This window comes from Ceratosolen solmsi, unplaced genomic scaffold, assembly GCF_000503995.2.
Source record: "Ceratosolen solmsi marchali unplaced genomic scaffold, CerSol_1.0 scaffold15, whole genome shotgun sequence".
Taxonomy (NCBI): Eukaryota; Metazoa; Arthropoda; class Insecta; order Hymenoptera; family Agaonidae; genus Ceratosolen; species Ceratosolen solmsi.
This window is the reverse complement of record NW_011948434.1, coordinates 2,532,069-2,542,928: the sequence shown is the minus strand read 5'-3', so window position 1 is coordinate 2,542,928 and position 10,860 is coordinate 2,532,069. Positions and strand designations below refer to the sequence as shown.

The following is a 10,860-nucleotide window of genomic DNA, read 5'->3' as shown; positions in this document are numbered from 1 at the left end:
TACGAATGATTTTAGCATTGTTTCTTTCAAAATCAACATAATTCAGAGGAAATTGTTAATAATTTCGTATTATAAATTTGATTGGCATTAAGGCTGCTACCACTTAAAAAATTTCTCATAATTTAATTTAGATGCTATGTAGCAATATATAATAATATTCTATAACAACGAAGGTACGAACAAAAACACTATTATTGTAATATAATTAAGTAAAATTACAATTAAGTTACATATAAAATTATAGTGCAAGTGTTAGACTGTTTTGCCCGATTAAAAAAAGTGCCCTGAGAATTTTTTCATTAAGGTGCGAATACACGTCAGTTAACCAATGGAATAATGATATGGCACTTATGTGATTGACAAGTAGTTGTATACTAAGTTATATTATCTCTATGTGCAGATTAGTTAGTGTTTATCATGACCAGGCAAGCAAATTCGTGAGGATCGTGACACGTGAATTGAGGACGAGTCTTCTTCCCGAGGACTTAATTCCGCTGGTACAGGACGTGGTCGAAACGCATCCCGGCCTAACATTCCTTAAAGAGGCAACCGAATTTCACTCGCGCTACGTTCACACGGTAGGTGGCCTGTAGCCACAGCCCCAGCTCCAGCCTCCCCCGTCGACCCCGAGACACGAGTGTGTTAAGCGGCGCCTTCTAAGAAAATCAATAACTCGAGTTTCGCCCAACCCATGGCCGGACGCATGAGTGGCGGTCGTGCATAACACACTCTCCTCTCAAACTCGCAGCGCCTCATCGATGATCAGCCGTCACTTATCCTTTCCCTTCGATGAGTATCCGCTTTTCCCTCTACTAGTCTACCTCTACCACACTGCTTTATCACAAAATTTTAGAACAAAAAGCACTTGCAATTGGCTCAGATTTTAAGAATGCGCACGATCGTACAAACGTTTCTTCACGTCGACATTTTTTCTAAATTAGAATTGTTGATGACTATCGTCAGAATTTCAATAGTTCCTTGCGTGTAGAGTGGCTTCAAATTTTATTGAAAAATGCCTTGATATTTTTAAAAATATTATATTTTTCGTTTTACCGCCTTTATCTCAGCAAAATATACATATTTGTACGATTACTAATATATTGTTTCGATTAACAATGTGCAATTAATAATCTAATAATTCTTACTAAATTTTATTAGATTTCCTTTGTGTAGCATAATGAAAACTGTGGTTAGAAAATATCGAATAATATATCTAAATATTCAAAAACAAGTGCTTGAATGACAATCGGTATACAGATGTTTATTTTTTATTACATTTCTATTTCTATTATCTCTCTTTAGTATACTAATGCTTATAATATTTTTAGGAGACAGTATCTGTGAAACATTTAAATATATCTATAATGACATCGAAAGAATATTACTATACTAATTAGAAAAGAGAACAAAAGATACAATAAAATTTATAATTACTAAACGAAGGCGATAACTAACGAGTCGAGTACTTTGGTTTTTATTTCAAAATCATGAATATGTAATATTTGTATAAAGTCAAACCTTTTGAATGTAAATACTGCTTTGTAGTTGATAATTACTTTGTGCCTGGCTAATGTTCAATTTATCTATTTGTTTATGCTTGTTCACCATAAATGTGTTCACTTTTGTTGAAAATAAATCAGCCGACTTTATTCAACAATTCAAACAAATTCATATTTGCAATTATTTTATCAAAAATTCATTTATAATACATTCGTCAATAATTATTATTTATTTATAATAAAGAAGCAATATCAATAAATTCATTGTATAATTTTTTTCAACATTTTTAATATTTTGTCCAAAAATTTTCTTTAACCGATAATAAGTTTTAAAAATTAGTAAAATTTCTAATTTTTTTTCAATTACATATATTGAAAAATTACATTGTTCTTATTTGTAATAACAAGTGATCTAATTTAATTTATATTATATGATCATTTAAATTAAATTTTTCATGAATCATATAAATTTGTATAAGAAAATTTGAATAAAACAAATGGTTAAAATATTTTCAGCTACAAATTTACACAAAATCAAAATAATTATTTTAATTAATCGAATTTACAATTAAGATAACTTTATAGAAATTAATGTTCACCTATTTTATAAATTTAAATTCTTTTTAAACAACATTAGAATTATGCTCCAAGTATATTCGGACTCTACAAATAATTACTGAGTTTCAATAATTATAATGTGCATTTTATGTACAATAATATGTCAAAAAGTAGAGGAAATTATTTATAATATTTAAACATTTTAATAAATTATAAATGTAAATTTAATATAATTTCGATGTTTGATTTTGGGTTGTATAATTTTGAGTGCAAAAAATCATCAATATAAAAAACTCTAAAAGTTACATTTATTTCAATAAATTAATCATAATAATAGCCCAAAATCTATTTAATGTTATTTCATTTATTTTAATGAATAATTAATGAATAGAGGTTTCATAAAGATAATATCAGTTAATATTATAAGTATTACTAAAAAATGATAACTCAATATAATATGCAGGTAATTGCCAGGATATTTTACTGCGTTAATCGCAGTTGGAGCGGCAAGATATCCCCGGCAGAATTAAGGCGGAGTAATTTGCTCTCGGCAATTGGTGTTTTGGAACATGAGGAGGACATCAATCAAGTAACAGCTTATTTCAGCTATGAGCATTTCTACGTGATTTACTGTAAGTTCTGGGAACTCGACCGTGACCATGATCTTTTCATCGATAAAATGGATCTAACCAGACACAACGATCACGGTAAATTAAGAACTATTATTTTTGTTATATTATCTTAAAAATTTTATACATTACATCTCCGTAAGTGCGATAACTACGGTTTAAAATAAACCTATAGGACGCTAATAATTTAATGAAATGCATATTTATATTAGATTTTGTCATGTTTAGCTTTATCAACACGAATGATTGAGCGGATCTTTAGTGGAGCAGTAACGCGAGGTGTAAAGAGTGCCAACGGAGTACAACAGCCTGAAGACAAAATGAGTTACACAGAATTCGTTTGGTTTTTACTCAGTGAAGAAGACAAAAACCATCCTACTGCAGTCGAATATTGGTTCAGGTACATTTAAACAGAATTTAATCTAATTTTCTCCATTCTACATGTTTTAGGTAATTATTGAATTAAATTTTTGAGTTTCTATTATAACTTTGTAATGTTTCTAATTTTCACGATTCAGTTATTGTATTTTAAAGTAAATGCTATATTAAATTTCAGTATAACTTTGCATAATTTGTACTTTTATATTAATTATTTATTTTATATTTATTTTATTTTAATACACTATATACATAGCACGTTGAACTGTAGATATAAATGTATACATAAATCTAATTTAATAAAACATCATTTTTTTAAATATAATTTTTTAATATTATAATATTTAAATTGGTAAAATAATCAATAGTAAATCTTTTTATATTTAATAATAAAACAGATGTATGGATTTGGATGGAGATGGATACTTATCCATGTATGAATTAGAATATTTTTATGAAGAACAACTACATCGTATGGAAGCAATTGGAATAGAAACACTTCCTTTCGAAGATTGCCTCTGTCAGGTATACAAATATAGTTTGTATAAATGAAAAGACTTAAAATTAATATTTTTGCCTTTTACCCTAATCAATTAAGATTCACTAGTAAACCTTAGTTAATGATATGGATTACGACATAATATCAATAAAGTATTGATAACTGGTTAATTTTAACCTTTAATTTTTAAAGAAATTTCTTAATAAATATTTGTGATTATAATCACTTTTAATATATACTTAAGAGTGTAATATTAGAATAAAATTGTTGCACTAGAATTAATATTTGTAAGTTTCATTGTCGATTGATTTTCTTTAATGTAATAACAAATTTAAAGCTCTTTATTAGATTTTTGGAATCAAAGAAATATTTAAAGAGTATTTTTAAAGGCAATATTTATGTTATTTGAAATATATGTATCAAAGTTTTGTTTATAAAAGTACATATTTGTTTTTAAAGGCTTATAATGTTTCCCTTTTATTATTTAAATTATTTTAAGCATTATATAAATAAATTATTTAATTTACTACATCTTAATTGTTATATTTAAATACAAATGTTAAACAATAGGTATATATAGATATTTGTATATCTTGAATGTAAATTATTACAGATGTTAGATATGATCCATCCCGGAATTCCAGGAAAAATATCTCTGAGTGATTTAAAAAAGTGTAAAATGACATCAATTTTTTTTGATACTTTCTTCAACTTAGAAAAATATTTGGATCACGAACAAAGGGATCCATTTGCATCAGCTAGAGATCATGACGCAGATGGTCATGAAGTACGTAATGTTGAATTTCTATAACCTATTTAGTACAACGTATTAAAATTTTTTATAATATAAATAACAAAAATATGTATAAAAAATAAAAATACATTAATTATTAAAATATCAATACATACACATGGATGAATAAATAATCTTAAATTAATTTTAATACAAGTAAAAATTCGGTGTTTAAATTGGTAATTATTTGAATAAAACATTTTTCATATTATCATAAATATATGATTGTAATATATTTTATGTTTAATAGCTTTCGGATTGGGATCGCTTTGCAGCTGAAGAGTATGAACTTTTAGTAGCTGAAGAAAGTGGCAATGAACAAAATGATCAATTGTGAGTATTTATTATTCAAACTTTATTATTTCTCATATACAGGACATTGATTACATTTTTTTAATTCAAATAAATTATATTTATTTTCAATATGTGTTAAATTTTTTATTGTATAGTACACATTGCATCAAATTTTCAAGCAATTAATTTTCAACATTAGTTCTTACTGTCTAAAATTGAGTACTTTTTAATACTCAAATTTGAACGTAATAATTATAAAAAAAAATAATTTTAACGTCAATAAAATATATTTTATTTTTTGTTTGATATTACTAACATGATTTACATAATCAGCACGTTATTTTTGTCTTGAAATTTTATGAATTTAGTTTGAAAAATTTATTCATAAATTCTTAAATCTTAATTAAATTAAAAATCAAAGGTATAAAATAAACATTTTTACTTGTAGTTTTACTACATCTTAATATGTATTTTTCACTATGAATATGTTATAAAATCCAATTAAATATTTCTTCATTTTTCTCACTATTAATAATTTCATTATTCAATATTTTGTTCATCATTTATATGTAAGAATTCATTATAATACATTGGGTATTTGTTACAGGCTGTGTGATGATGAAATGTAACCATCATCTACAGCTCAGTAAGTAAATCTGAGAGTACTGCATGTAAATATTTTAATACCTTTAAAAATTTTATGCTAAATTTTCCTCTTTGATATTTATTTTTGCATGATATAGTTTTAATTTAATTAAATTAAATATAATTGTAAATTAAATATGTTTGTATTATTCAAACAATTTTAATAAATTAGTAGAATTTAAGTATATTATTCATATAGTTTTAATTAAACAAGTCATCAAATTCTATCTTTGTTCTGTTTATAAAAATTAATTCTATAATTTTTTAATTCAAATTTATTTTAAATTTTTTAAAATTGTGTATGATTTGTTTGTTGAAACATTGTTTCAATTCATCTGTATGTAATATTTTTGTTATAATATTTGTTACTTAAGAATATTTGCATGTATTTTTTTATATAAACAAAAGTATTGCAGTGAATGAGAATGTATGATGAAAAAATTAAATTACTATGTAAGTCATTATATTATCATAAATGTTTTACAACATAAAATATCTAAATAGTATCTAAAAATATAGTAAGCAATATTTAGGAAATATTAACTTTCCTAATGACTAAATTACAAACAATTATGAATAATACTGTCAAACTTCTACTTAAGTTGTTACTATCAATTCTATTTTCCATAGAAAGGTAATACTAAAAATAATCAAAGAGTTGTTCATATATTGCCAACTGAATATTATTATTGATATATATTTATATTTATTTATTAATCAGCAAAGTATATATTACAATTGATTTTCAAAATTTTATTTCCTATATGATAAATAAAAAAATCTGTAAGAAATTTAATTTATTCTAAAAATTAATTTAACTGGAATTTTTATTTTTCTTTTACTTTTTAAAAATAGAATCAAACACCCATTGTTTTTCAATCATCTAAAAATTTATGATAATTATAGTGGTCAAATTTTTAAATGTCTATTTCATAGTAATTTGCTTTAATAAGGAAAAAATATTCTTCTTATTTTCATTGAAATACAATCGAACGAACTTTACAGGCTTTATGATTCCGCTACGGAAGACGCATACTCGCCAAACTTGGACGTATTAATCGGTGAATCCGTGGATACAGTATCCCAGGTTGAGCAAGTTAGTGCAGTTGGATACCTAGATGATGTCTCTTCACCGTCCAAGCGCGCCAAGAATTCGCACTATGATAGCTGTGATAGCGATGATTATGCTGATAGTGACAACTGATGACTGTTGTCAAGGAAGGATGGAAGACAAATGTTATATAAGTAATACAAAGCCAAGAGTTACCTTCCTAAATAGACTGGAAAACTTGTAAATAGTGCGAGAGTTATTATAACAGATCCTTTTAATTTTATCTTTAGAAAGAGCGCATCAAAGAGAGAGAGAGAGAGAGAGAGAGAGAGAATAACAAAAATGATAAATAATTTGAATTTGAGAAAAATAGACCGCCTTTAACAGGTTCATCACCTGTCCAACATCATTTTTTCTTAATTTTGTCGAAAATTATTATACTAACAGATCAAATGGTAACGCTGATGTGAAGCATTTGAACTATCGAAAACATCCCAAAAATTAAAAAATTAGATCTCTAAATTTTTTATATGCTAATTCCATAGAATTTAATTTTATTCGTAACATAATTATTATAAAAATATCTTATTATATTTCTATTACATAAATTGCGAATAAAACGTAATTGGTAATGCATCGATTTTCATAATAAATTTCATTATAGATTCTGTTTTTATTGTATACATTTTTAATTATTTTAATTTCATTTAGGATGATGTCTTCCAAATAAAATTAGACAGTTAAATACAAAAATTATTGTCAAACACAGCGAATGTCTAACTATGCATAATAATAATTTGATAAGTTAAAACATAAATTTCTTAGAAAGTTTTACATATTATAAAAATTATAGAATTGGTATTGCAGAGATGTTTTAGATGCGTTTTATGTTTAGTTACCTATTAAATATTTTATAAAGGAATTCCAAAAGCATAATAAGATTTGTCAAGAAAAACGAAATTAATGTTGAAAAATTTACACATTTTATAGATATTTTTTAAAAAGAATTTTATAGATGAACAAGAATATTAACTTTAAAAATTTGTTGTTTTTTTTTATTTAATGAAATTTAATGAATCCTGTGAATATTATGAACAATTCATAACATGAAAATTTATGAATTTTTTCGAGAAACATGGTGTACTGCATAATGTATGAATGAAAGTTTCATTTAGCAAGTTATTCTGAACATGAAAATTTAAGAAAATAAAAAAAAATAAATGAACAAGTATTTATATACCAGTATGTAGAAGAGTCAACTATTTGTAATAAATAAACATGTCCTTTTATAACAAATTATGTAGTAATAAGATGTAATCATTCATTAGCGACGTATTTTAGATGCTTTTAGTTTTCTAAAAGGAAAACATATTGCCAAAAGTCTAAACTTTTTCAGGATCGGTATCACGTCATTTCAAAGTTTATAAGATTCTGATGTACGTTATGAAAGTTATTTTGATACTTAATTTAAATGTTATAAATTCATCCCATTTTATTATTTTTTCTGTTTGTTATATTATTGATGTATCATCAATATATCGCAAAAGATAAAAAATCGCAGACATATTGTAAGATTTTATGTGAATAATTGATTTTATAGTAAACTGGCACATTTTTTATAAATTACAAATAATAAAGAACCCAGATAATTGTATAATTAACTTAAAATTATCTTTAATCTGTTAGATGAATACATTTTATTAAATAAGAATTGGTAAAAGTTTCTTATAAGTTTTCTATTTTTAATTAAATTCAGTTGGAAAATAACTGTGTAAAAACAAAAAGCGTGATGTAATAAATTATACTAGATAATATAGATAGAATCTGCGACTCCTTGCCATACGAGACTAACTCTTCTTTTATTAATTGTGGTTTTTTTTGCTAAGACTGCTGGACTTGTATATAAATCTATCTTATTTTTATCCTCTTGATAGTATGTAGTTTTTAATGATACATATATACATACACGTATAAGATGACAAAACATAATTCTAGTCCAATGCGTGCTATTATGTAATTTTTGTTAATAATTACTAGAAAGGAAAACAATTTGTTTAAAATTTTTTTCTGATCAAAAATGTTAAAAAAGGAATGAAACGTTTAGCCATTTGAAAAAACTAATTCGAGAATATTGTATGATTAACATTGTACATGAATGAATATTGTTATGGGACAATAGACAACTGTATGCAAATTCTTGTGCCCAATTGAAATTATGATGAAGGAATTTCTTCAGAAAAATTAAATTAAAGTATCGACTTGCTATTTCATATAAAAAATATGTATTTGTAGATTCTGATAAAGAAGATTTTTATGTAGTATATTAAATAGCCTTGTAAAAGTATTAAATCATTAAAAAAATAAAATATTTTTTCATCTTTGCATATCATATTAATAGAAGGAAATTCTTTCATTGGAATTATATTTTGTTTTTATATTTCTTTGTTGCACCCCGGTGTGATTTCTATTTAAATGTTATCACAACCAATATGTAAAAAAAGTTAAAAAAAAATACATGAGAAAACTGTACGAGATTGATTTTTGTTAATAATCCAAAGATGTATTATCTTTAAGAAATGAAAATTAGAGTTTGTTATGGTTTTTTATAATATGTATATTCATTTGTTTTATTGAATTCTCCATGCAAGGTGACAGCTATTTGAGAAATTCTTTATGTAAGATCATATATATTACCAGTGCATTTGATATTTTCAATTGTTATATTTATTGATTACTATATATCATAGGTTTATTGTTGTTTGAGCGTCTTAGACACGAAAATTATTTGTAATTTTTTTGAAAGGAAAATTATTTGGTTTTTGCTTATATATGCTAAAAAATGCATTGCGAAAGAAGAATGATATTATGTCTTGAAAAATCTTTTTCAGATTACGCCATTTTAAGAAAAATATTTATATACTCGCGTTTCTATATTCAATTATAGATTTGCATAAGATATATTACGTACCTATTATTTATATACGTATATATGTATGGTTTAATTTTGAAATATATGTGTATATATACATATGTTTTGTTAGTTGTGCATGATTAGATAAATTATAGAAATATTTCTGAGTTAAAAAAGATTCTAGACGTGGAGAAACAAATATCCGTTGCGATTTTGCCATTTTTTATGTTGGATCAAGCACACTTTTCCTTCATCTATTAAATTAACTATCTAACTAATAAAAATGTGAATTTTTCATGAGACGAAATAATTTACAAAGTGAAATTAAATCAAATAATGATGCAAATACAATAATCTATATATCTTTTAGTTCATGAAATCAATGTTATACAGCCTTAAATTTTGAACATAACATTACGTCGAATGTACAAGGCATACCTCGACTATTTATCTTAATAAACGTTACGTAATCCATAATGAGTATAAATTATTTTCTGTTTGAATTAAATTTTCCTTTATACTTAGAACTATTAAGAGGTTACATAACTTAGTAAAATATATTGCTATATTTATCTGAAAAAATGATAACTTAATTGAATTTACTTTCAATTTTTATAAAGCATAATTATTTATAATACCAAGTATAAAATGTTTGAAACAATGAAACGGATGTAATTCTTTTATAATCTAGATATGTTACTATTATTTTATTCTAATATAATATAATTTGTCAATAAAATTTTTTTAGAGTGAATTTATTTATTTTAAATTATTGTGTAATTTTGAATATTAAACAAAGGTTGTGTGAATATTTTTAAATGGCAGCAATTATTAATACTATTATCAAACAAGTTTTTACAATTATGTATATTATGTATTTTTATCTATCCAATGTTATAAAATATCTCATTTCTATTATTTATATTTCGATAATAAAAATGATTATATGTCATAAACAATTAAATATAATTTAAAGCCACTACTACAATTATCCTCGAATAATTTATCAATAGTTAATTTCGGAGGTTTATCATATCTCATTCGGAGTTAATGCAAATAAAATGTAGAAAATTGAGAAAATATAATATAATACTTTTCATATTTTTTTAGTACTCATTCTTTAACACAAAAATGCAATCAAATATCCAACACTAATGCAAAAACATCAGTGAAATCTGTAAAACGTTTATAAAATAGTATTCAAAAAAAAAAATTTTCTATATTATTCCTCAATAAAATTCCAAAATTTTTAAATAATTCAATTAACAATTAGATGAAATAATAAATAATTCATTTTGCACACAAGCTCATATATATATATATACTATCAAGAAGTGAATTCGATCTAAATTCAAACAATTTTATACAAGAATTTATAGCAGTTATTTAAATAATTCTAAATTAATAATAATACCTGTGATTTTGAAATTCTCAAATCAATGGTTAGTAAATTTTTATATTTTAAATATATGAACAATTAAATTGTTTTAGTATTTTATTTAATATTTTTCTTCCAACTAATGAAATTATTTATAAACACATATTGTGTGTAATTGAAAGTAGTCAATTATAAATCATATTTTCATAAATTAACATGAAAATA

General features: G+C 24.1%; 1 protein-coding gene across 2 annotated transcripts; it reads left to right on the top strand.

The window, feature by feature from the left end:
* Positions 1 to 336: 336 nt before the first annotated feature.
* On the top strand, positions 337 to 6,660 carry LOC105364779 (serine/threonine-protein phosphatase 2A regulatory subunit B'' subunit beta). Of its 2 annotated transcripts, XM_011502805.1 has the most exons (8): positions 337 to 578; positions 2,521 to 2,764; positions 2,915 to 3,086; positions 3,463 to 3,589; positions 4,177 to 4,350; positions 4,607 to 4,689; positions 5,258 to 5,296; positions 6,301 to 6,368. In XM_011502805.1, exons 1-7 carry the CDS (start codon positions 393 to 395, stop codon positions 5,277 to 5,279), a joined length of 1,008 nt encoding a protein of 335 aa, XP_011501107.1. In that variant the 5' UTR covers positions 337 to 392; the 3' UTR covers positions 5,280 to 5,296; positions 6,301 to 6,368. The 2 variants fall into 2 exon arrangements, with proteins under 2 accessions (XP_011501107.1, XP_011501105.1); XM_011502803.1 differs by lacking the exon at positions 5,258 to 5,296 and having other exon boundaries at positions 6,301 to 6,660.
* The last annotated feature ends 4,200 nt before the right edge of the window (positions 6,661 to 10,860 follow it).

Excerpts from the sequence above, each read along its gene's own strand:
- LOC105364779 (XM_011502803.1), top strand. The coding sequence starts at position 393 with ATGTGCAGATTAGTTAGTGTTTATCATGACCAGGCAAGCAAATTCGTG. Across the intron at positions 2,765-2,914 it reads AACCAGACACAACGATCACG|CTTTATCAACACGAATGATT; the intron begins GTAAATTAAGAA and ends TGTCATGTTTAG. Across the intron at positions 4,690-6,300 it reads AATGAACAAAATGATCAATT|GCTTTATGATTCCGCTACGG; the intron begins GTGAGTATTTAT and ends CGAACTTTACAG.